This window comes from Mytilus galloprovincialis, chromosome 6, assembly GCF_965363235.1.
Source record: "Mytilus galloprovincialis chromosome 6, xbMytGall1.hap1.1, whole genome shotgun sequence".
Classification (NCBI taxonomy): domain Eukaryota; kingdom Metazoa; phylum Mollusca; class Bivalvia; order Mytilida; family Mytilidae; genus Mytilus; species Mytilus galloprovincialis.
In genome coordinates this window covers 98,332,155-98,359,788 of record NC_134843.1, presented here as the reverse complement: position 1 = coordinate 98,359,788, position 27,634 = coordinate 98,332,155, and the positions used below count along the sequence as shown (strand labels likewise).

Here is a 27,634-nt window from a genome sequence, read left to right as displayed (position 1 = left end):
GATGGCCGCCATGGCTTAAAATAGAACATAGGGGTATAATGCAGTTTTTGGCTTATAACTCAAAAACCAAAGCATTTAGAGCAAATCTGACATTGGGGTAAAATAATCTATTAGGTCAAGATCTATCTGCCCTGAAATTTTCAGACTAATCGGACAACCCGTTGTTGGGTTGATGCCCCTGAATTAGTTATTTTAAGGAAATTTTGCAGTTTTTGCTTTTTATCTTGAATATTATTATAAATAGAGATAAACTGTAAACAGCAATAATGTTCAGCAAAGTAAGATCTACAAATAAGTCAACATGACCAAAATTGTCAGTTGACCCATTAAGGAGTTATTGCCCTTTATAGTCAATTTTCAACCATTTTTCTAAAATTTTAGTATTGTTTAAAAAAAATCTTCTCCTCTGAAACAACTGAACCAAATTTAATCAAACTTGGCCACAATCATCATTTGGGTATATAATTTTCAAAAATGTGTGGCGTGACCCTGCTTACCAACCAAGATGGCCGCCATGGTTAATAATAGTACATAGGGGCGAAATGTAGATTTTGTCTTATATCTCTGAAACCAAAGCATTTAAAGCAAATCTGACTGGGATAAAATGTTTATCAGGTCAAGATCTATCTGCCCTGAAATTTTCAGACGAAACAGACAACCTGTTGTTTGGTTGCTGCCCAAGAATTAGTAATTTTAAGGAAATTTTGTAGTTTTTGGTTATTATCTTGAATATTACAATAGATAGAGATAAACTGCAAACAGCAATAATGTTCAGCAAAGTAAGATCTACAAATAAGTCAACATGAACAAAATTTTCCTTAGAGTTATTGCCCTTTATAGTCATTTTTTAACAATTTTCATAAATTTTTGTAAATTTTTGTAAATTTTTAGAATATATTTTCCACTGTAATTACTGGGCCAAGTTCATTATAGATAGAGATAATTGTAGCAAGAAGGATGTCCAGTAAAGTAAGATCTACAAACACATCATGATCAACAAAACACAATTTTGTCATGAATTTATCTGTGTCCATTGTTTAATATGCACATAGACCAAGGTGAGCGACACAGGCTCTTGAGAGCCTCTAGTTTTTCATAATTCCAAAAATAAAACAAATGAAGATATATTTGCATTGAGAAAAAAGTAAAATCACAAAATTACGGAAATCCGAGGAAAATTCAAAACGGAAAGTCTTTTATCCAATGCAACATCAAAATAACAAACACATCAAGGAATTGTAATAAATTGTATTGAATAGCATGTAAAGAACTAAATCATTATTTAACAATATACTAATATAAGTCCAAAACGTCACCACAATCCTTGAATCACAATCTACAAATACAAATTTTTATATTAGAAAAAAAAACCACTTACTTACAAAGGCATATTTATATTTACAAAAAATAAAATCTGAACGCAACTAACGAACTTGCTTTGGTGTTTCCTCGACCATTGATAAGAAATGTTATTCTCGGTATTAATTTTGTACTTTTAATATATCGTCCAAAATTGCATGCTGATTTCTATTTGTTTTTTCATTTGTATTATAGTGTAGACTGTTAGCTGTCTCATTGACATTTAATACACGTCTTCCTCCTTCGACTTAGAAATGAACTATAGACAGTTGATCCGTGAATACAAAAAGAAAACCACAACTACATCGTTTAAATACTCATTGATCGTCATTCCTATGTACAGAAAGTTACCTTCAAATGTTAAATTACTTTTTTTATTCATTCAGTCAAAAAATTTTAAAATGTTTCGGCAAAAACTGTCAATTTATTTTTTATTTGTAAACCTAAGTTGACATGAACATATCTAAACAAATTATATGATTTAATGAATGGAGGTTGACCCAAAGAAACATGTACATCAAAGGCAATAATTTTGAGTTCATGCATAGCAGTTGCATAGATTTAAACATAAATATATGAGAGCACATTTATTTAATAGTCTGTAGAATTGATTTTAAAATGTACACATAATTAAAATATACTCAATACTTACCATAAAATATCGTATAGACTGTTTTATAATAATAAGCGCAAAATGTTCGTCGTCAATCGTCAAAGAAATATGAATATGAATTGAAAATGATACATGTGGGACATATGACAAAGAACACAGAAAACATAAAAGCACAAAATGATGAAACAAAATATATGAATATATATATGTAAATATATTCGATGATATATTTGTGTCCTCTAATATCATATTTCTGTTTTGATTTATGAACAATAGGTAATAGCATGATATTTCTTTTACTTCTAACCCGATGCAGATGCGATATGTACAACATGCATCATATATATAAAAAAAAAAAACCAACAACATGTAAAATGCACTAGTTATCAAAATCTTGGACATTATTGATAGTGTAATTATTAAAAACTATTTGATATAGGAATAAAGAATAAGGATTTAAACGAAACATTGAAGAGGAAAAAAATCGGCAAAAAAAACCCCGGACCATTACTCAACCTTCGAATATTTAAATTCAAGTGTTGATGTTTTTGTTTGTTTTTTTAACGTTACCATCACGAAGTATCCATGCACTAAATCACAACATATTTAAAGAAAAACTTGCCTATGTGCAGTGTGACCTTTTGCTGCATAATGTGTCCTCCTAATCGCATTTCACACCAATAAAGACCACTATCCGATTGTATCACACCAGATATTTCAAGATTGTATTCACCCTCCATTTGATCTGCGACAATATTAAATCGTTTGCGGGTGTCTGGATTTTCCACATTTAAATCCAAGCCTCTTGCAATTATTTCCTGCAAGCGACGCCACCTGATCTTTGTGGCTCCACGAGGAAACATGCATGACAAAACAACTGTTTCCCCAACATAACCATAATGCGCTTTGTTTGAAAGTACAAATTTATCATCTATATTTGTATCTGAAATTTGAAATTTTCCTTTTAAGTTTTAAATGGCATTACTGATTAGTCTCTAGAAGAATTTTTCAAAAACATTATATGATTTATAGAATCCATAAACAAACTAAGGCGAATATATTCCCTATTTGTAAACTACGAGATCAATTGTTTCCTAAATTTGACAGTAAATTTTGTCACTCTTAAAGAATACAAAGAAGGAATGGGTAAACTAAAACTGTTACGCGAAAAGAAACATAACAAAAATACCGAACTCCGGGGAAAATTCTAAACGGAAAGTCCCAAAGCAAATGGCAAAATCAAAAGCTCAAACACATCAAACGAATGGATAACAACTGTCATATTCATCACTTGGTACAGGCATTTATTTATGTTGAAAATGGTGGATTTAACTTGGTTTTATAGCTAGCTTCACCTTTCCCATGTTTGACAGTTGCATAAATGAAAAAGCAGCAACTTTTGTCATTCATTTTTTAACAATTTAATTTGATCACAACTAATAATTCTACTGTAGACTGAACGTGTATTGCTGTCATTTAATGGATTTGAAGAATGGTAAAAAAATCCTTAAAACTCGTTACGAAAGGAACATTATACCTTAGTACAACTTATTCCTTTGTGTTATTCTGTACAGGATGAAATAGGTAAATATTCATCAAAATCACCTCTGTAGACCAAACCAAACCTTTCTAAAATAGTTTATGAATCTTAAATTATTAAAAAAAACTAAGGTTTCAACTCCTTCCGGCAAAGTTGACATCATGTGTATTGGGGTATTGTTAGGTCTTTTTTAATAATTGACTCTTCAACTGATTCGGTTCTTATATACCATTGTCTCTCAATATAAGGCGTTGGTCGTTCCTAATGAAATTAAATCTGGAAACGCGAATCGTACGCATGAAATGTATAACTTGTATCTATTTTTAAGTGTATCTTACCTATGTACAATGTGACCTTTTGTTGCATAATTTTCCCACTAAATCGCATTTCACACCAGTAAAGACCACTATCAGATCGGTCCACATCAGCTATTTCAAGATTGTAATCACCCTTCATTTGATCGACAGCAACCTTGAATCGTTTGCGGTCGTCAGCATTTTTCAGCTTCAAATCGGAGCCTCTTGCAATAATTCCCTGCCAGCGTCGCCATCTGATTTTCTTGGCACCATGAGGATACTTACACGGCAAAACAACTGTTTCTCCAATATGAGTGTGTTGTGCCCTATTGGACAGGACAATTTCACCATATTGATCTGAAATATACAATCGTATTTTTTACTTTGATTGACTATTGGCTAGTGGGTTTATTTTTTTTTTTATCAAAACACCGCAATTTCTTGATATCATTTCCACGTAAATAAACCAGTAATTTGTTTATTTTAACACTAAAATATTCTTAGTTTAAATCACCAGTCACTTTCGAAAAGTCAGGAAAATGGCCATTGTTATATAATAGTTCGTTTCTATGTGTGTTGCATTTAGTGTTTCTGTTGTGTCGTTGTTTTCTCTTATATTTGATATGTTTTCCTCAGTTTTAGTTTGTAACCCGGATTTGCTTGGTTTTTTTCTCAATCGATTTATAAATTTCGAACAGCTGTATATTACTGTTGCCTTTATTCAACATATAATATGAACCCAGTCATCGTTCTAGTTCTCATAAAAGAAGAATTTGGTAAGTTAAAAACGGTTATGAAATATTGAATTTGATCCTCATAATAAAGTTTCTTTCGACATTTTTGTTTTTAAAATGGTATTTCAACTGCTTTGGATTGAGTACCATTGATGATAGTAAATACGTTGTCAATAAAAAAAAAAGTGTCTTGATGATATCAAATATGCAATTATCAACAAATGAGAATCCTGAATTTTTATATAAGGTTTAATTGTGGTAAGTGGACGAAAGAATTCAAAAGGAAGAAATTTAGAAATGTAGTCCCCAAATATCACCTATCGCCATTCCAACTGCGTTACACTGTCAATTGTAAACTTGTTCTCATTTTTATAATAATGTACGAAGAACAATACATATTATGCATAAATAAAGGCAACAGTAGTATACCGCTGTTCAAAACTCATAAATCCATGGACAAAAAACAAAATCGGGGTAACAAACTAAAACCGAGGGCAACGAATTAAATATAAGATGAGAACAACGACATAACACTAAAATGTAACACACATAGACAAAATCCCACGAGAATAACAAATATAACATATATATATATAACATCAAAACCAAATACATGAATTTGGGATAGACAAGTACCGTGACACGTCTTATCGCAATGTGAATTTACACTCAACAACTCTAACTCTTCATAACATATTTATAGTTGCACTTGCCTATGTACAATGTGACCCTTTGTTGTGTTATTTCTCCACCGATTTGCATTTCACACCAGTAAAGACCACTATCAGATTGGTTCACACCGGACATCTTCAGATTGTATTCACCCTTTATTTGGTCTGCAATAACATTGAATCGTCTTCGGTTGAAAGTATGTTTCGAATCTAAATCCGAGTTTTTTGCAATAATTCCTTGCCAGTTTCTCCATCGGACTTTCGTTGCACCTTGAGGATACTTGCATGACAAAACAACTGTTTCTCCAGTATGAGTATGTTGTGCTTTGTTGGACAAGATAATTTCACCAAATGTTTCTAAAATATACAATCTAAACTATTACTTTTATTGACAGCACTTGCTTTTCTTTACAGGACTTACCTAAAACATGTATGTGGTTCTTAAATGTACAGTAAAAACGATTTTTCACCGAAATGTATCAGTTAAAACAGAAATGACAGAAATATCTTACTAAAGGTGAAAATCTATAAAGCACATTCTTAGTTAGAAACTATCTTCCAGAATCGAATTGGTTATCCAAATTATTTGGTGAAAATAAACTAACAACGCCATGGCTAAAATAGAAAATGAAAAAAAGACAACAGTACAACACAAAAAACTATAAGTATGCTTGAAAGAAAAGGAAAGATAAGCCCATTGTTTTGGCACCTTGAATACGAGAGTGAGAGTATAATGAATTTACCAAAAAGCATCCTTCAGATGTTCATAACACATAACTCTCTGTAACATTTCCATTTACAAGTTTTGAAATTTAATCTAAACATATATTTATAAGACCTTCAGACTTCTAAATTTTGTGTAAAAAATCCAAAACTGCAAAAATAGCCTCATTGTTTGAATAATATTAAGATATGGGTATGACTTTTATCCGAAAAGACATTTTTCGTTAAAATTTATTCATTTTAAATATGATTCACTGCTGAATAATTTTGCCTTTAACAATACTGGTTGTCTTTTCATGTGTTTAAGTGGATATGATATAGTTATCAAAGGTACCAGCATTATAATTTAGGACCGACCGTGCGACGGCTTAAAAGCCAGTCAAGGTCGTTAAACACTTCAATTTGTTGATAATTTAGTACGCCAGACGGGCGTTTCGTCTACATAAGACTCATCAGTGACGCTCAAAATAGTCATAAAGCAAAACAAGTACAAAGTTAAAGAGCATTGAGGATACAAATGCTAATATTCATCAAACATAACTTCTAAGAAGCGTAAACTCTTATGGTCCCATGCAACTGTCTACAGACCTAAAAACAGAAAACAGACTGAGCAAAAAACAGCAATAACGAAGGTGAACTCTTTTCGAAGAACCCAGAGCGCGACACACGATCAATCCTTCATTAATTAAAATTAATAAAAGAATGTATACAAAAATATAATATGGTTATCTTACTGCATTTGTGGTGTCAGCATGTTCTAGTTCTTACCTGCTGCCAATACGCTGTGAATGACGATCAACAGCAAGCACCGCATTTTATCAGATATTCTTGTTCAATCTGTGAAAAAGAACAAAATCTAGAATCTACAATTTCTTTTAAAGGTTAAGTCATAATAGGTTTGACTAAAGCTTAAAAAAAATAAGTCAACCTTCAGAATCAGTCTTTTGAAATAAAAAAAAATTGTCAAATTGACTAAATCCATTATCTATGAAACAATTTAAACAGTCATCTTTATGAAATGATCACGTTACGGTCTTAAACAGTAAGCTAAAGCCAAACAGTTGAGCAAGCTTACAAAAACCGACATGGGAGACAGCAATCATTAACAAACACTGGATGATTGGCTCTAGTCTTAGTCCAAGACGTGCCGACTTAAACAGACACAAAAAAAAAAGAATACAGTGATGTTCAACATTTTTGAAAGCGCTCATCCCTGTTCTAACCTGGAACCGGTACAATAAAAGAGTTCAATACAGTTGGAGGGAGATTCACAAATAGTAGTACCCGCATATTTGTCTAACTGACCAATATCTTATCTCGACCTCAGCATAGTACTTCATAAATTTCTTATCTACTAATATTTAAAATGTAAAAAAATTAACATTTACAAACCATATGATGATTAGAAAATATCCACTTCGGTTATTGTTATGATTATGTAAATAATAGTTTCCTTGTATCGTATATTCGATGAACAATTGTTAGTCTGGTGTTCAACAGGAAACGAATATTCAATTGATAGTTTGCGGAAATATAAAAAGCTTTGAAAATTACTATACAACACCATTAACGCTCTTAATGAAATTCATGTCCAAAAATATACGTTTGGATCAAGAGATTAAACAACAAAACCTTATGCAGTCTATCATCAATCGATACGTTTAGAAAATGCTAAAGGTCGTACATAGAATGATTTATAACTTCGAAATCTATAGTTAAGTCATACCAATCTGCGTAGGAAACAAAAAGGGACAATAACAAGTCATCGGTCGAAAAAAAAACTGACATGGCAAAACAAAGTAAAACTACGAAAGACAAACAAAAGTTTATAAAACACAATATAGAAATCTTAACGATAGGAAACATGAAACCCAATAAAACACGGCGATTTCATATCCTGCTCCACATGTGGCACTAGTTGACTGATTCTGCTAAGTACACATTCGGTGAAAAATCTCATTCAGTAATGAAAACAGGATCATTTTCGTTGTCATCTGTCTCACAGGTATTCCAAAACGGTTAACCAACCCAAAATGACAACCTTAAACATGATGATTTCAACTATTACCACTGTATCAGTGGTATTCTGTATGTCAGTTTCGATTTGATAGATGCGTCATACATAGTCATCAAATTTTGAATTATGTATAAGTGAGGAAACATCATCATGACCAGCCTCTGTCATTTCTCCCATGGATTTTTTTTTTGTCATTTCTTCCATGGAAGCTACTGAATGATGCATAAAGAAGTAGTCCCATAGGAATGCCGATTATTTGTTGATAAACATGTTCTAATTTAATAAATATGGTGTCATTTAAATAGCATATATTGGTCTAAAGCATCACATTATTTGTCGAAATGCGCATCTGGTAGAATCAACTTAGTACTTAGCAATGCTATTATTTAATGAGATTTAAAACGAAAACGATCTTGTTGTGGGAGTTGTCTGAAGCGACAACAAATTCAACAAATTAATGGAAATGGGGAAAAAGCTGGTTATGTTATGAAGGTAGGACAGGTGTTAAGAAATGTTTGGATGTTTGAAGAGATTTATCCATAGCTTAAAATTCTTTTTGTCAACAATCCTACAGCGTTAACAAATTTGGAAAGAGCCTTTTTGACTTATTTTTGACTTTGATCTTATGATCCAGTTGTCTAGCATAATTCTTTATTCAATCAATTTTCAAACGGGGTGTCCAATTTTTGGATTTAGGCTCAGTGTTTTAGGCCCTTACGATAACACATTTAACAATAAGTAATGTTGAAAATGTAAAGGTGCTATCATAAGCTTTCCTCAATACTGAGATCTTGGTAGACGTGTTTTTAGTTTATAATATTATAGTCACAATATGCGTGGTAAAGGTATGACAGATAATATGATCAGACTGGTCCATAAGCTCACTTAATACAGGAACTTCTTAGGAAGAAAGAAAGGAAGTTAGCAGTATCCTTGAACTTTTCTTTCAGCTATATAGCTGATTTTCTCTCATTAAAGAATTCAAAATTTGGTGACTAAGTTGAACGCATCTATTCCATCAAATTTGAAAAGGAAACAACAAACAGTTAAATGTGCCACATATCTTGGCATTGCACAAGGTCGTGTTTTTCTTCAACTTAAGACATCTTCATGCTAAACACATTGGAAGTCATATGTGTACTGATTGATATTTTAGTCTTACAATCAGGTTTTTTTTCGTTACTTGTTATTGGCTTTGAACTAACTGTCAGTAACTGTGAATACTCTCAGATTTGTTATTAGCGTCTTTTTGTTTAGGAATGTAAATAAACTCATCATAGATACCAGGACTAATTTGTGTATATACGCCAGACGCGCGTTTCGTCCCCAAAAGACTTATCAGTGACGCTCGAATCCAAAAAAGTTAAAAGGGCCAAATAAAGTACGAAGTTGAACAGCATTGAGGACCAAAATTCCTAAAAGTTTTGCCAAATACAGCTAAGGTAATCTATGCCTGAGGTAGAAAAGCCTTAGTATTTCAAAAAATTCTAAATTTTGTAAACAGTTAATTTATTAATATAACCATATCAATGATAATTCATGTCAGCACAAAAAGTGCTGACTACTGGTCTTGTGATACCCTCGGGGAAATAAATCTCCACCAGCAGTGGCATCGACCCAGTGGTTGTAAATAAACTCATCATAGATACCAGGACTAATTTTTGTATATACGCCAGACGCGTGTTTCGTCTACAAAAGACTCATCAGTGACGCTCGAATTCAAAAAAGTTCAAAGGGCCAAATAAAGTACGAAGTTGAAGAGCATTGAGGACCAAAATTCCTAAAATACAGCCAAGGTAATCTATGCCTGAGGTAGAAAAGCCTTAGTATTTCAAAAATTCTAAATTCTAAATTTTGTAAACAGTTAATTCATTAATATAACCATATCAATAACAATTCATGTCAGCACAAAGTACCCTGCCACTTCCACTCTGTCTTTTTGTTAGATGTGTTTTAGCTCTGTATCGATCTGATGAGTTCAGCCTTTTCAATCAATTTATAGTTTTTTTCTTATGTTATACTGTTACATCACTGACACCGGTAAGGGATGGCAGGCGCGCCTACAAATTAGTTTAACTCCGCCATATTTTGTACGTGCCTGTGAGGAGCCTGCAATTCAGTTTTTGTCGTTTGTTGCTGTATATCATATTTGTTTTCGTTCATTATTTTGCACCTAAAGCATGCCGTTAGTTTTTTTCGTTTGAATTGTTTTACATTGATGTGACCTACCAAATAAGACTTATTACCGGATTTGTAATAACATGAGAAACACGACAGGTGCCTCATGCTGAGCAAAATGTGCTTACCCTTCCCGAGCACCGGAGATCACACCCAGTTTTTGGTGGGGTTCGTGCTGCTCAATCTTAAGTTTTCTATGTTGTGTCATGTGTACTATTGTTTGTCTATTTGTTTCTTTTTCATTTTAGCAATGACAAATAATAGTACACAAAGCACAACATAGAAAACTGAAGACTAAAAATAAAAAAACATAAATCCCACCAAAATCTTGGGATGATCTCAGGTGCTCTGGAAGGGTAAGCATGTCCTGCTCCACATGAATGATTTGACCGTTAAGAGCAGGATTGGCATAAATAACTTTATTTAACGTTACCACACTTTGGATGTTCATAACAACACCAAGATATTCCTATAATCTGGTACATATTTAATATATAGTCATTTTTTCTATACCCAGCTATGATGTATTATGCTAGTGAAATAATAGTCTCAAAAATGCATAAATTTCCAACTGCATTAGTAGAAGTAATACAACGTAATTCTGACAACATCATAATAGAACCATTTCAGCAACTTTGCATATTAACAGATTTGACTTAGAGAGCAAATGTCTCCTTATTTCTTCCGAAACACTGATGGCCATGTATAATAAAAGTATGTGAATTGCAAATATGCAAATGGTGAAGATATGTCATTTCCTGTAATAAGTTGTCATTTGCATGATTTATCAGTTTTTTGCGAAGTCTATTTCAATAGTAACTATTGTAACAAAAAGATAAGATCATCTTGATATCCAAGAATATTTTTCCTTCTCAAAAAACATAAAAGTTTCACTTAACCACCTCAACTAACCTGACCGCTAACATGATTCTCAGGTTTTGTTCTCATTAGTAATGTGGCTGCCATGTATCATAGAAATTAGGATCATCTTGAACATTCTCTCTCAAACAACTCAAACTAATTGTCAAAGTCTTAAAGTTTACAAAGAATATCAAAACTCTACCATCTCAAAATAACAAGAATCAAATTGATATGGCATAAGAGGAAAACCACTGATATGTGTTTGTTATTAAACTGGCCCTTTTAATAAATTTTTAAAGGCAAAAGGAATTGAGATGTGACTTATACTGTTAACTTTGATTGGGTATTAAACAAGATTCTGTATCATAAAAGTTGGATTTATTGCAAAATCATTTTAACAACACAATAAAATGTAATTTTCATTCAGATCATAACATTCAAGCTCTAGCATACACAACATTCAATATATATGACAGGTTATTGTGACCAATGTTACATAGATTTCTGACATTGCTTGACCCTTTCAAATAATGCTCAGCAGGGTAGTTCTTTACTCTTAACCATATATACCTGTAATTAACTCACACAAGTTACTCATAATTTTTGATGGCATATATATATATATCTAAATAATGTTAATTTCAAAATGTAATATCTGCAATACGAAATCATCTCAATAATAAAACAAAATCAACAATTATAGAAAAAGCATATGGATTTTGCACAAATGGAGAAATTAAATTCTAATTTTACAGTATTAATAATAACGCTATTTTGACTTAACTGTAAAAAAATTGTACATCATTAATATCTCCAAAAGTCAAAGTATAAAATAAAAACTAGAATAAAACAAACAAAATTGAAAAAATTAATCAAATTTAAAAATCAAAATTCATGGAATTTCTGAACAATTCTTAACAATCGATATAAGAATATGTGGTATGTGTGCCAATGAGACACCTCTCCAATTCACAATGTTTAAAAGTAAACTATTATAGGTCAAAGTAAACTGAGCATGGGAAAAATATAAAAATTCCATTAAGAATAACAAACAAGCATAATTATAGTTTTTAAATAAGTTATCATTCAAAAATCAAAATAAACCATTTCTGAATAAAAACTGAAACATGGTTAAAAACCTGTAACTGTAGATAAAATGCTTAATACTAAATTTTGATTCTGTAAAAAGTCAATTGAGACTAGAGTTCACAGCATCAATCAAAACATGTTTGAAATAAATTTGAATGTTTTGTTTTAATATAAAGATGTACTGTCAATTTCGAACAATATTTTGCCCTATAAATAAGTCACTGTTATACTTTGCTGACTGATTGATCGACCAATCAATGATTCTAAACTTCGAGATCTTGTCAATGGTTTTGGTGTCGTCTGTATTGGAGCTTCCATCTTTGATTTTGAACTACCAATCAAATGATATATACCCTCTAAACTTGATATAGAGTTTGCATTATAGTCTGTTTCTACTTTGTACATTTTCTGTTTTAAATGCTTTGGTTTTTGATTAGGAGATAAGGGGAGAACTGCAATGGTATTAACATATTTCGGTCCTGGTTTGTCATCTGTCACATGTGACTTCTGATTTGCATTTATTGTATTAATATATCTCTGAGTCATTTCCTTCACATTCACTGGAGAATGTGGAAGCTCTAATGAACCACGTTTACTAATGTTACCTTCTGTAAAGTTCGGATTGTCATGTTGTTTTTGTGAGTCAAATTGCTGAACATCTTCATAAACCCCACATGACATATGAATAGAATTCTGACTGTTTTTAAGTATTGCCGGTATCCCACTAGTTGCCCTAATATTTGTCACATCAGAATCTGAACGTTCTAATATCTGTGGTATAGCCACAGGCATCGGAGGAGCTCGATGTTTTTTCTCACTGACGTTTTTTACATGTTTATAACCACTGACAACAGAATTATCACAGATATTGGTGTTTTCACCTTGTTCTGTTGAACCATGTCCATTTAAAAGATTTTTAACTCTATTTGGAGGTGAACGATGTGTTGACTGAGGTAATTTTTGCGTCACTGGAGGTGATCTCTTAACTTTGATCTCCTGACCACTTGCATTATGGTCAAGGTCAGAATTATGCACTAGAACAACATGTTCTACAACATTTTCTCTGTGTTGCTGTTGTAATCTCTGTCCATTGATTTCAGGTGAGTAGCTTCCCTTTTTCTTCACAGAAACTTCCTGTTTTCCATTTAGCACATGTTTGTCATTTTGTGATTGCACACTTGAATTTTCTAACACTGCTGTAGTTTCAGTTTCTTTCTGAACTACAGTTTTGTCTTTTTTGGGATGTTTTGATTTTTGTTTTGCTTTCAATAAAGGAGAATTTTGTGGAACAGCTTCTGTTTGCAACAAAACTTGATCATTTTGTAAGTGAGGATTTCCTTGATAAGATGGATTTGGTTCAGGCTCTGACCCTCCAATGCTATGAACAGACAATGCAGGCTCTTGGCTATGAATCAAAACTTCAATGCTATGGGATGATGTTTTTAGACCTCCACTGAAATCTTTCCTCATTGGATTAGCTGGCACAGACTGTGTGGAGTTTAAACTGTCTGTACTCTGCCGAGTGGCTCGCACCATTTGCATCTGATGAAACAATATTGCATCTCTATCAATGTTCATTGGATAATGATTATATTCTTTCTGGAATTCTACAGATTGAACAGAAGCTGATGGATTAATAAGAGGACTGGATCCCAGGAAATTGTTTTTTGATCCTTTGCCATTTTTAGGAAGTAACAGATCCTTATCACTATCACTTATTTCCCAATTATTGTCAATATCATCTTCTAATTCATCAACAAACATGAACCCTTGACCCTCACCTCTTTCTAAGAACACATGTTGTAACTCTTTATTTTTTATTTCTTCTGTTAGCCTCTTTTGCAGTAATTCCTCCCAGTTATCCGAAAAATCACTATTGTGTCCACTATCATCATTTTGATTAATTGCCTCATTCTGATCCCTGACATCTTTGAGACTAACATATTCTCCACCTTCATCATTGAAAACTGACGAAGCCTGAACACGTGTTCTATGTCGATCTTTTAATTTCACTATTTCCATGGGAACCACTTCTTCCTCTTCCATCATTTCAGAACGCCTTTTCCTTTTCTCCATTTCCCTCCTCAAATCTCGACTTTTAAGTTGGGATAATAAGTTTTGTTCTGCTTCAAACTGAGTCTGCAGTATATCCTTCAATCTATGTCTTTCTTTATTTGATAATAGCAACCTTACAACTAAAACCCCAATGCTCTCTTTTGATCCATATCCTTGAGCGAGGTCCTGAAGTTTTTTAGCACCTAAGACTGGGTCAGGTATGTCAATGACCTGATTGACAGCCTCCTGATACGACACATATTTCCACAGACCGTGATTAGCAATGATAAGGACTTGATCCTCTGGTCTAAGATTGATACTTGTCACATGTGGTTCTGGGACTACATGAGGAAACAGAAAGCTGCATCCAAGCAGACGAGAATTACATGTAACACCACTGACATGACCATCCTGAAATATAGAAAATCATTGTAACTTGTGGTAAAACCAACTTAAATATTCTGGTTTTCATTAAATTATAAAATATTTGTTTTTTTTAAGTTTTCATTTGTTTTCATTGTTCTGTGAATTTTTTTATTTAAAAAAATCTTTTAAATACATCCATAAAATAAAATGTTAAAAGAAAATATAAAATAATTAAGTTTCGTTACTTACTATTTTTTTAAATCAATAAATCAAAGTAAAAAAAATAAGATTTATGTGTGTGTATAACTATTTTTTTTTTATTATAGCAAAATCTCATGTTATAGAGCAGATATTAGCAAAAGAATCCTTAAAGTCTGCTATGCAATGGGTAACATTTACATGAAGGATTCCTGGTTAAGCCATACAGTACAACATAGCTTTTTGTTGGGTTTTATGGGGGTAGGGATTACCAATGTGGTACACTTTTAACCTCATAAACAAATGTGGAGAGACTAAAAATATAATTTTTGCTATGATTTGTTGACATACAAATTTCCAGTACATGTTAATGTTGGTCTACAGCTATTTCTTATGTATTACTTGCACCATTTAAATGGTGTGCATTGAGTGTACATTCTATCAATTACAACTGTAAATAGTAAAAATTTCTCTCTGTTTTTTTAAGCTTTGTTTATATTGTCTTATACCTCAGTAATTATTCCATCAGACTTATAAATTCTCTGTCTCTCTTCCTTGTCCTTGTTGACAACAAATAACCTTGACAAGGGCACAGCTTCACCATGACGACTGATTACAGCCATGGTATCACCAACATTAGCAATATTTAGTACAAACTTGTCTTCTGCTTCTGACTTCCTTATATGGCAAAGAACACCAGCTGCCCCAACTTTCTGTCCAACAGATTTCAATTTACTGAAAAAGAAAAAGTATTATGAGCATTTAGACTGTTTCAGTATAAATGTTGGAATTCTTGGATGATACAAAGATATTCCAATGCATTTGTATCATTATTATTAAGTATGCTCTCTTGCAACATAAGACTATCATTTTTAACCATTAGTTCTGGTCACAATTTCTCCTATCACAATTTTTTGGTATATAGAAATAGTACTTTTAAAGTAAGTTAACCAACATACAATTCTTGATAATAGAACTAAGTAATCTCCCTTACTTTGAAAATCATCTTTCAATATAATACTAATTTTTTAGATCTCTAGATGTGTTTTGGGCTGAAAATGAAAGTGATGTTATATTTTAGTGTCCTATAATGTCATATATGGAACAGTTTGGACCAATCATATTTATTTTTGATGAATTTTTACCTGTGCAAGGCCAGCATGGTATATTTCATATAACTGTAATGTGTAGTTTGGTGGTGTATTTCTCCAAGCAGGGTTTTATCCACATTGTCTGTTATCACCTTGACAACCTCATCATTTCGTCCCCCATCAAATATACCAAACAATCCCTCTACCTCATTGGTAAAACTTGGCTTGTTGATAATGGATACTGACAATCTAAATAAAAAAGTAAAAATCATATGTCAGATATACTGAAGTAAAAAAAATTTCTGGGTATAACTTTGCCTATAGATTTAAGCTGTCAAAAGTTAGGAAAGATAAGGAGATACGGTAATAAAAACACTTGAGTAAAAAGTTATCATAATACATCTCAAAACTTTGACGAAAGGAGCTTAGAACTTGTAATAGTTTTAAAGCTCAAGGTACTATAAGGCCTGTATTTGCCCCCCCTATTTTCTCATTTTTCAATTCTGTTTTAAAAAGCTACTTATCATGTTCAAATATTCCCTTAGGTTTGAAGTTTGTTTGGTTGAACTGCAAAACCATTAATTTCAGCAAATGGGTGAGGTTTTGGGGGTTAAAGGGCACCAAAAACGTCAAAAGAAGGAAAAATAACGATTTTCAGTCATTGTTTCTTAAAATTTAATAGGGTGCGCATACGAGACCAAGAGAAAATTACGTTGATTTAGACAGTATAAACAGTGCTAGTGACATTCGAATAAAAAAAATCCTGGGTCACGTTGGCGCAGGCACTTAAAAACTAAAAAATCTTGTACAAAACTCTGAAAAGTGAATAATAATTACAATATTTGAATAATAACAGAAAGTTTACCCCCCTCACCTCACCCAGTTGCTAAAATTAGTGGTTTTGAAGTTCATCCTAACAAGCTTTAAGCATTAGGGAATATTTGTACATAATAAGCAGCTTTCAAAAACAGAATTTGAAAAATGAGAAAATAGGGGGGCCAAAAACAGGCCTTATCATACTTTATCAACTCATCTTTTTTAATAACACATTGCCCATCACCTAGCAGTAACTACATTTATCTTGATAAATAATATCAAATGTGAATCATATATATATATAAATGACCAATTGATTCACTTATGAACTTATGATAGTTAGTTAAAAAAAAAAGTGTAAATTAATTCAGTGTCCACAACACATTTATCAGGAATACCAGGTAACCTTCATCAGGTGCACTCATGCAACAATGTTTTAAATAAGTGGATGTATAAATTTATTTGAACTAGATTTCAGTAGGTTGATTATTTGGTGACCTTTTTGGCCCTTTTGAGGTAATAATACTTACTTGTTTCTGGTTCCAGAAGTTTGAGACAATCCAGTTTGCCATGGTAACCCTGAGTTATCAAATACTGACTGTCTGAGATCCAGTAATGACCGATTCTGTCCCCTCATATCTATACTACAGATCTTCTTTACAGTGCTGAAATAATAATTCAATCATAATTCAAAGAATCCTAACCCTATATCTATTGATGGTCATAGCTAGTAATATTAAATGTTTCAAATAATTTTTGTTAAAATATTCACATTATATGAAAACAATAAATCAGATATAGTTTCTGAAGTTTATGCAAATTATGTCATTACTTTAGATTTCTTTCAATTGTAGACAAAAAAGTCAAAATCTAATAAGAATTCATTGTTTAAATGTTACTCATAAACTATGCCTAGATTATCTTACTATTTCAAATAATATTTCATTTTCAGTTGAACATGAATAGTAGATTATTATGAGTTACCTCCCTTTCATAAAAACTAATCATCATTTTATTCAACCAATATTGATAAATTTAGATAGTTACCTAATTCCTTTAAGAACACTGGTGTCCAAATTGATATTATTACCAGATATATCCAACAAGTTAACTTGGGATGACATTAGGTTGGCTACAGTGATATCTGACAGGCGATTGGAGCCTACTTCTAATACCTACAATGAATTGTCTCCCTTTATATAATGTTCAATCTGACATGTTTTGAGTGATTAAAAATCATTTCCAGGAAAAATTGTACAACGTTATTCGTATGCATTTCCATTTATATATCTTTGAAAAATATATCAAAATTGTTATATAATGCTTTATGAAATATATATTATTTTTTACAAATTTTCATTAAAGAAATTCGTAAATAAAAAAATTAATTCTTCTGTAATGAAAAACGAACAAAAACAAAACACATAAAATACATCTTTGGATGAAATAGTTCCTTTTGATACACAACTAGTGGAAAAGACCTAAATTACTCAGTACATACTTTTAATGCTTGGGCTCTCTTAAAATCAGGCAGATCTTTGATGAAGTTTGCATTGATTCTAAGAACTTGTAACTTTGGATGTTTACCCACAGCTACAGGTAAATTTCTAAGCTTGTTCCCAGATAGATTTAATTCTTGTAAAGTATCCAGTCTCACTATATCCCTAAATCAAACAAAAGTATTCAATAAAACAACATCAGATAAATAATTGTCTCAAAAATGTCTTCAAATGTTACAAAGGCATATATAAAAATGTACAGCATTATACTTCATTTCTTTAAGATTAGAGCCTTGATACAATTGCAGGAAGAACAAAGCTTAAATCTCCCTTGTTTAAATATGCATGATGATGATCTATTTGATGCTGGATGTTAATCAACCATCAATCAATGAATCTGACATTCTTTTTATTTCTACAATCATATACAACTTATTTAGTGTCTACTGTTTAAAGAATTGCTTCAAATAAGTAGTAGTACCTGTTTCTAAGTTCTGTAATATAGTTGTGTGCCAGGTGTAGAACTTTTAATCTTGAAAATGTACAGACAAATGTTAGAGCCAGGTCATCTAAATGGTTGAAAGACAGATACAGCTCTGATAGTCTATATGGTGAATTAGAGGGAGGTAACTCTGGCAAATCTTCTAAATTATTCCCAGTGAGGTTCAAATATCTTAACCTGTAATGGAAGAAAACAATCATTCATTAAAAGAATGGAGGAAACAATAAGCAAGATTTTTAAAGCATTGAACAAGAGAAATAACCTTTTCATTACACATTAATGCTGTGTTCACACATAATTTCGAATCTGATTCGCATTTATTAATTTGATCATTTTAATTCCAATTTGAAACGTTTTACGTCTGAACGTAAATTCTAATGCAAATTGCAATAGGAGGAAAATTCTCTTTACTCTCCCAACAACGCTAACTTTTAATTCGCATTATCAACTAATTGATTATTATTTTATTCGAATTACAATTTAGAAAGTGTCCACACCACAGTGTTATTTGAATTAAAGCAAAATTAACTAATTTGTATCAATGAAAAATGCATTTTAAATGCGAATTGGACAGCGTGAACTAGCTAATTCAAATTTGATTCGAATTAAAAAAAGAGTGTGTGAACACGATTAGCGTATTCAATTCAAATTAAATGTATGTGTGAACAAGTCATTAATAAACACACATTTGAATCATGAATAATGTCAAAGTTTTAGACAAATAATTCAAATAAGTATATTCAAGCATGTCTAAAGACAGACAATTATCAACCAATCAGTAACTTCTTCGTTAGAAAAGGAGAAGGTATGATAATATGTGTAGAACTTTTATTTTTTGGTTAAGCTCTACCTCTTTTATACTTAAACCAAAAACAACTGTCATTTTCGGTCAAATACGTAAACCTTGTCATATTTTAATTTTAACCTATTGAAATAAATTTTCAGATCAAAGCAACTGGTTCATTTTTCAATAAAAACAACATAATTTGAAAGATTTAAACATTTTTTGAGGGATCAAATACTGGTGCACATGCTATTATTTTAACTGCTTACTTTGAAGCTTTAATAAACAATTCAGCAGGAATGGATTCTATTTTGTTATGTTCCAAGTTTAGTTCCTCTATCACAGTTTTACCAATATCTTCTGGGAATGTGGATATTTGATTGTGGTTGGCTCTTAACACCTTCAGCTTCTGTGCCTCTACAAATAACCTGAAATAAATGACAGAAATTTATATAATGTCAAAAAACTTTAACACTGTAAAATGCTGATTTAATGTATAAGCAGTTACTTTTCTGATGACATCGCTGAACTGTTATGACGAAATCATAACTCCAGGTTTACATATTTGTTTTGTATATTTTTTTTTACTTGTACCATTGAAAAAACAAGCATCATGATTTTTCATATATTTTTCTAAAATCATGAACAGTTACAGGCATACTTAAAAAAACTTATTTCCAATAAACATAGCCTCTACATTGGTCACTGTAGCTTATTATTTGTGAAAGATTCGCTCCTAACAGAAGATGAGTATTTTTTTTACATTCTGCCCATGTGTAAGCCTCCCTTAGTGCAATAAACTGAGTCTAATTTCCATGACCTCCATTTTCTCTGGAGCATTCGGTGTCCATTAAAAAATAAAAGTATGGCAACAGAACAAAATGTTTATATAAGGAAATGTTGTAACATTGCCAATCAGACCAAAAGATCTAGGGAAAAAGATGTCAACAATAACACTGTTTTACTTGTGGTTTAATTGACATTTTAATTAAAAACTTGCCTTCCTGGTAGTTTAGTGAGCTGGTTATAACTGATATCTAACTTCAGGAGAAAGAAACACTCTGACATCCAGCCTGGTAAAGTCTTTAACTTGTTACTACAAAACAACACAAAAAGTTTAATGATAGAATAATACACATTTGTTGAATCTCTTCAGGTGAACTAAGAGACAGATTTTGATTTTCTAAATTTTTTTCATAAAAAATCTCTTAACAGGATTCACTAGCAGGTGTGCACATATCCAGAAATCAACGCCACTTTGCTCATTTGAATATTATACTAATGAAATCAGGTACGGGTCACGGAAATTATATTGAAATGATAGGGATTTTTGAAAAAAATGTCTATTTTTACTTTAATTCAAGTGATAGACAGGTTGCCGGGGCAGAAAATAAATATACACAACAATAAACACCATTTAAACAAAACATAATGACTGTCGTTGCAAAAATCAAGGTTCCTGAGATATTTGTATAATCGAAGCGAGAGGCTTTTAACATTGCAGTATAAAATACAGGCTAAAATGGCTGAAAGTCAAATTTGCAAACTTCGATGTTGAAAATTGGCTAACAAGGTCATTAGAAAAACAAGTTGCCGTGGTGAAACTTGACACTCCAAAGAATAAGCAAGTCCAAACCTTGTATGTGTAGTCGTTGAACTCTAGGTTCCCACGTAAAGTTAAAATGCCAATATTTTAAGAAGAATAAACTCACGAGAACACGAAAAATTCACTTAATTCGCGTTCATTGTTTTGATTTTGACCGCCTGACAACTTTACGGAAGTATCAGAGTAATTATAAACAAGGAATTTGTGACGGGCAACTTATAATATCCGTGTTTTAAAGATTTTAACTATATCAAGACAGTCTAGTTCAAACTATAATCATGTGGTACAATTCTCATTTACATATTATGAATATTAATTAGCAAAAGCACTACTAATTTCTGGCTATGACTCATGCCTTTAAAATATGGTACTGATAAAAAATAACATCACTTTTCATGTGTGTTAAAGTTTTCTCAGTATATTGAATGAATATTTGTGTACATATTTTCTTCATTCACTAACCCATTTGACATAATTATATTTAAAAAAAATAAAACATTTACCATGTACTGGATGAGTACATATTTTACAATTACAACGAACTCAGGCAACTATAAATAATTTAAGATATGCAGAATACATTAAACTTACTGTGATATCTCAATGTTAACAATCCACTCTGGCTTAGGATTAATGGAAAATGTTTCTAACTCTGAAATAAAAATGCATTTCTTAGTACATTTTATAATAGTGGGAAATTGTTGAATATGCATTAAAAATTAATCCAGAGAAGATATGAGGAATCATTCTATCTCATAAACATGTTTAACCCTGTTGCAATTTTGCGCCTGTCCCAAGTCAGGAGCCTCTGGCCTTTGTTAGTCGTGTATTATTTTTAATTTTAGTTTCTTGTGTACAATTTGGAGTTTAGTATGGCATTCATTATCACTGAACTAGTATAAATATTTGTTTAGGGGCCAGCTGAAGGACGCCTCCGGGTGTGCGGGAATTTCTCGCTGCATTGAAGACCCATTGGTGGCCTTCTGCTGTTGTCTTTTCTATGGTCAGGTTGTTGTCTCTTTGACACATTCCCCATTTCCATTCTCAATTCTTTATCAAAGGAACAGAGCTTTTATTGAGGTTCTTCATCTTGATAGTTCCTAGTTCATCATTTATACATTATGAAAATGTTGTATCCTCATTTTTCTGTTTGTACTTTTTTCTATATTTTTAACAGCTGTTGCAGCACACAGATCAGCTAAAACTTTTGTACATAAAATTACATTTGTATCTCACATGAGCACAAAGCCTTCATACTCATAAACGTTAAAAAAAAAGTTTTCAAACAAGTCATAATATTTTCAAAGTTTTTTATACCCAAAATACAAGGATATTGTTTGATTAGATGCAAAAATTATTCCCACTTTTTACTTCAAAATTATAACCAACATGAATGGGTCCATAGTACATGGATGCCCCACTCAAATTATCATTTTCTATGTTCATTGGACATGAATTTGGGGTCAACACTCTAATTTGGCATGAAAATTAAAAAGATCATATCATAGGAAACATGTGTACTAAGTTTCAAGTTGGTTGGACTTCATCAAAAGCTACTTTGACCAAAACAAATTAACCTGAAGGGGAACAGCCAGACATATGGAGGATCGAACTAATGAATGGGCAAACAGATGAACGAACAGACACACATACCTAAAACCATAATGCCCATAGGTGGGGCTTAAAAATGGCTGCATATTTAATCATCACTCACAGCTGAACAGATGTCCTACTTTAGGAACAATTTTACTGATAGTGATGACCATATTTCTATACCCCAGTCAACCCTAGAGGTGCAAAAACTGAAAAACTACTGATTATTTTTTAAGACTTCAATACTTACTGTTATGTGAAGCTAACACATTCTTCAATGACATCCCATTTATTTGTAATGTATGCATCTCATTTCTCTCACAATTCAAATATTCCAATCCTTTCAGTGAACGAATATCTAAGTCTGGAATCTGATTGTCTCGCACATCTAGATGTGTCAATATTTCCAAAAATGAAAATTTTGTAGTTTCACTTGGCAAGAGTGACAATAAATTCATTCTAAAATCTACTTTCTTTATATGTTGCATTTTAGACAACACTTCGTAAGTCAGTTTTTCTATTCTATTCCCTGCCATGATAATGCTGTCAAGTTGTAATGCTGCATGCTGGGAGTTTAGAAGAACTTCAGGTACTGTTGTAAAATGGTTGAAAGCCAGCACTAAAACATGAAGTGACTTCATCCCCCACATCTCCAATGGTAATGCAGTTAGGTGATTGTTGTGTGCTTGTAGAACTTGTAAACTGGAAATAAAAACAAAACATTTATGCTTATTTAAGAAAATTTCACATTATCAGCACAAAAGTGTATTAGAACATCAAAATATTTTGGTGAAGTTTGTGTTGAACAATTTCTGTGTAGTGTTTTGATAACTGCTGTTCATTTGTTTTCCATTTTTTTAATTTGGTCATGGTGCTTCACTTATGTTTTTCATTGTCCCCTCTCCCCTTTGTTGAGATTGCCATTCTTATACTACAACTATCAAATTATATACATCAATTTTAACAGAAAAAAATGCACAGCTAATTTAGGTATTTTTTAGAAAATGCTTCAACGCAATTATCAATTTAGATTTTTTTTTAAATCTAATAATAGGGTGATACTATGCTTGTCAATATTTTAAAAATGATAAAAACATTGCAAAGATTTCTGAACTTACACTTTGAATGTTTTGCTTTCCAGAGTTTTGGCCCTCAAAACATGTTCTGTGTATGGTAAATGGTATTGTGATGTATTTCTTAAGTAATTTTTAATGAATTTCTTACTTGGTAAGTTCTGCTAGGTCTGGTGGTAATATTGATATTTGGTTACTAGCTATGTTCAGTTCTGTCAAAGTCTTCATTTTACAAAGTGATGATGGTAAAATCAGAAGATTGTTGTCAGCTAAGTTAAGACTAGTTAGGCTGTGGAACCTGTTGATATAAACAAACACTTTAGTTTCATTTAATGGAGATTTTATATGGATAAGTTAAGACTAGTAGTATGGCTGTGGAAATTGCCAAAAAGTATAACTTTATAAATAATTTTAAAAATACTACTACAGGAAAAAAAGAGGGACATTCAAACTCAAAAAGTTGGAAATTAACTGACAACGCCATATACATTGTAACATATTCTTAGACATGTCATGGTAGATGCTAAGAAATAAACTGACAACGCCATATACATTGTAACATATTCTTAGACATGTCATGGTAGATGCTAAGAAATAAACTGACAACACCATATACATTGTAACATATTCTTAGACATGTCATGGTAGATGCTAAGAAATTGGAAAAGATAACATTGAGCCTTTGGTCAACTGATCTAAGACTAACAACCAAATTTTCAACTTACCTCGGTAAATCATCTAACCAACCAATGGTATAAATATCTTCCTCTATTGGTCGAGATTTGAGAGCATTATGTCTTAGATTGAGGCTCTGTAAGTCCTGGTTAATGAACACAGTTTCTGGTAGGAATTCTAAGTGACAATTGGATAAATCAGCTTTAGAAGGTAACTTTGCTGTAGCCTATGGAACGTAAATTAGAAAAATATCAAATAATGAGTATAAAAAAAGATTTTTATTTGGTGGAAGGTTAGAATTCAATTACTGTCAATGTGATGGTGATGATCTTCAAACTCTTTGATTTTATTTCCTTTTTCTTATGCTAATGATAATATCTTTCCTTCATTTCTATTTATAGTATATAAGAATATCCTTGTTTGGTTTTATTGTATGTTTTACTATTAAGACCAAGGTCTAAAACAGCAAAAGGAGAGGTTTGAGTGCAAACAAAACTGATTAACCCACCACAATTTGTGCCTGTATCAAACCAGGCTATCCAGACCATAGTTTGTTGTTTTATATCAATTTTGAAGAAATTGGGTGCAATTTTGAAGAAATTGGGTGCTGGTGTGATCTATTTTTGGCTTAAAATCTTTTATAACTTTGGAAATTAGCAAATTTCATATTACTGTAAATTCAGAAATTATTGCGAGGTTTTTATTATTGCGAATAATGCGACTGAGTTGTAAACGCAATAATTAAAACTCGCATTTTGTAATATTTGAACTGACTTAAGCATGACTTTTCTCAAAATCGTAAAAATTAAAATCGCATTCAAGTGTAAAATGACAAAATCGCAATAATAAATGCACGCAATAATTTCTGAATTTACAGTATGTTAGATTCTGTTTTACCCTACATGTTATTACCTTCTTCGATTTTCTGAACCATTTTGAAAATTCATTTTCATCTGTAAATGACAGGTACACTGACCTATCACCTTGAAGTGTGGAGGTCAACTTCAGACAGAAGTCATGACCTTTGAACTGGGACTCTTCAACAGAACCTTTAGCAAGTTGTACAATTGTTGGTTTTGAGTTCTTGTTTTTGTCTGAAAATATATAGAACTGTGGTATACAATCATCAAACTGTGGTATACAATCATCAAACTGTGGTATACAATCATCAAACTGTAGTATACAATCATCAAACAGACTAAATTGGTTTTGTTTTATTTCTTGTCTGGAACTGACTATATTAACATATGCATCATAAAAACAAGACATTTTGTCTTTCATACTTAATTGACAAAAACTACTTCTTTACCAATTCAAATTCAAACTCAGGTCATTATAGTGATACAAAATGAAGAAAAAAAAAACACATCAAAATTGTCGTATGTTAGAAGCACTTTTCTGGAACTTACTTCATCAGAAACATTGAAGGTTTAATGATTGAAAGCTAACAATGTTTTAATAATTGATGATTTTCCATTTGCAAAAAGCCATCAATGAGGATAACAAAAAAGTTTGTCTATAAGTAAAAAAAATAAAAACAAGAATGTGTCCATAGAACACAGATGCCCCACTCCCACTATCATTTTCTATGTTCAGTGGACCGTGAAATAGGGGTCAAAACTTCAATTTGGAATTAAAATTAGAAAGATCATATCATAGGGAACATGTGTACTAAGTTTCAAGTTGATGTAACTTTAACTTCATCAAAAACTACCTTGACCAAAAACTTTAACCTGAACTTTGCACTATCATTTTCTATGTTCAGTGGACCATGAAATTGGGGTCAAAACTATAATTTGGCATTAAAATTAGAAAGATCATATCATGGGGAACATGTGTATTAAGTTTCAAGTTGATTGGACTTCAGCTTCATCAAAAACTACCTCGACCAAAAACTTTAACCGGACGGACAAACGGAGGCACAGACGGACGGACGGACGAACGGAGGCACAGACCAGAAAACATAATGCCCCTCTACTATCGTAGGTGGGGCATAAAAATGCAATATGTTGCCACCACTTATCAAATGACCATGGTTTTAAGATTTGAATTCATGAATATCTAAGTATCTATATCTGTTGTCCTGACATTAGGTTATGACCTTGGTCTGCGATGTCTTTCTATAAAATCTGATAGATTAAAATGTCAAAATGAAGTTTTATTATGTCTGCAAGCTCTTTCTATTTATGAGCATTTTGATGAATAACCTTTGGCAATGCCATACTCCTCCAATGGTCATTTAAGTTTACAAAGTTTAAATTCTAGTTCAATTATGCCTGTCTTAGATAGTTATGGACCGATATATATATATATATCATATCATATGAATAGCTTAATGAACCAACTTTATCTATAAACTATAAACTTGTATGCCCTAGGTTTGAACAGGCATGACATACTGGTATCCTGTCTTTACCTCTGTAGATCATTAATCTGGTACCCGAGATGACACACAGACGTTTTACCCATTGGTAAATCAGTTTCCCCTTGCGTACCAGTACTAAAGACTGTAACTGGTTCCTGGAATAAGTACTGTCTGATATAGGTTTACCTGAAAAAGGCAAAAAATACTAACTGCATTAATTCTTATAGTTGGGGTACAATCTAAATGAGAACTGAGTTCTCCAGATTTAAGAATAAAGAAAACTTTAAATCATCACATATACTATTCTGTTTTATTTTGTAACAACTAGACGATCGCTGATTTTAATCTTTATTAGGGACGACATCAAAAGATCAATGTAAGATAAAAAACTTAATTCAAATAGTTTGGGGGTGGGGGGGTTGAACTGCTGCAAGATTTGGTTATCCGACATTGATTTTTACATATATCCATATGGGTCAATCAATTTTTCCCAAATTAAGTTAAGAGGGGGGTAGGGGGGTCAGTGAAAAAACTATGTGAATTAAGTTTCTTATCCTTCATTGAACTTTTGATGTCGTCCCTTATATGGTTACCAAATCCAGGTACATCTTTCAAACATTCTTATGTTATACAAGGCAGTCCTCGCACCGGTAGAGTGGAAAGGGATTAATATAACTTTTTCCCGATCCACTATAAATAAATATGATTAAACTAAATATTCTTATGATTTGTATCCTTATATTCTATTATACAATTTTTGAAAACTGGAAATGTGTATTCAAATGAGGAAAAGCTTATCCATAAGTTTTTACACAATGGCTGTATGTTCCCTCTTCCCCTAATCTTTGTCAAATTCTGAGCAATCTCCTGTTAGGTTTTGCTCTTGCAGAAATTAAAAACTTCTTAAAAAAAAAGTCTTTTTTTCTAATA

At 32.0% G+C, this 27,634-nt stretch overlaps 2 protein-coding genes across 4 annotated transcripts in view; both read right to left on the bottom strand.

Annotated features, from left to right (window-relative positions):
- Window positions 1-1,233: 1,233 nt before the first annotated feature.
- LOC143080892 (junctional adhesion molecule-like) lies at window positions 1,234-7,427 on the bottom strand. Its single transcript, XM_076257047.1, has 5 exons — window positions 7,329-7,427; window positions 6,705-6,773; window positions 5,256-5,570; window positions 3,851-4,165; window positions 1,234-2,915 (listed from the first exon to the last, which is right to left on the bottom strand). Exons 2-5 carry the CDS (start codon window positions 6,748-6,750, stop codon window positions 2,563-2,565), a joined length of 1,029 nt encoding a protein of 342 aa, XP_076113162.1. The 5' UTR covers window positions 6,751-6,773; window positions 7,329-7,427; the 3' UTR covers window positions 1,234-2,562.
- Window positions 7,428-11,348: 3,921 nt separating this feature from the next.
- LOC143080891 (PH domain leucine-rich repeat-containing protein phosphatase 2-like) overlaps window positions 11,349-27,634 on the bottom strand; it is a 49,105-nt gene continuing 32,819 nt past the window's right edge. For all 3 annotated transcript variants that reach the window (XM_076257044.1, XM_076257043.1, XM_076257046.1), the window contains exons 3-17: window positions 26,756-26,890; window positions 25,252-25,433; window positions 24,390-24,565; window positions 23,816-23,962; window positions 22,842-23,293; window positions 21,590-21,650; window positions 20,393-20,488; window positions 19,662-19,820; window positions 18,588-18,785; window positions 18,109-18,271; window positions 17,655-17,782; window positions 17,138-17,272; window positions 15,846-16,040; window positions 15,210-15,435; window positions 11,349-14,547 (exon numbers count right to left, since the gene is read on the bottom strand). In XM_076257044.1, the coding sequence (XP_076113159.1) occupies window positions 12,289-14,547; window positions 15,210-15,435; window positions 15,846-16,040; window positions 17,138-17,272; window positions 17,655-17,782; window positions 18,109-18,271; window positions 18,588-18,785; window positions 19,662-19,820; window positions 20,393-20,488; window positions 21,590-21,650; window positions 22,842-23,293; window positions 23,816-23,962; window positions 24,390-24,565; window positions 25,252-25,433; window positions 26,756-26,890 (4,712 nt within the window). In that variant the 3' untranslated portion in view covers window positions 11,349-12,288. The remainder of the gene's footprint in view (window positions 14,548-15,209; window positions 15,436-15,845; window positions 16,041-17,137; window positions 17,273-17,654; window positions 17,783-18,108; window positions 18,272-18,587; window positions 18,786-19,661; window positions 19,821-20,392; window positions 20,489-21,589; window positions 21,651-22,841; window positions 23,294-23,815; window positions 23,963-24,389; window positions 24,566-25,251; window positions 25,434-26,755; window positions 26,891-27,634) is intronic.

Excerpts from the sequence above, each read along its gene's own strand:
- LOC143080892 (XM_076257047.1), bottom strand. The coding sequence starts at position 6,750 with ATGCGGTGCTTGCTGTTGATCGTCATTCACAGCGTATTGGCAGCAG. Across the intron at positions 5,571-6,704 it reads TCACAGCGTATTGGCAGCAG|AAACATTTGGTGAAATTATC; the intron begins GTAAGAACTAGA and ends TGTATATTTTAG. Across the intron at positions 2,916-3,850 it reads AAAGGTCACATTGTACATAG|ATACAAATATAGATGATAAA; the intron begins GTAAGATACACT and ends TTCAAATTTCAG.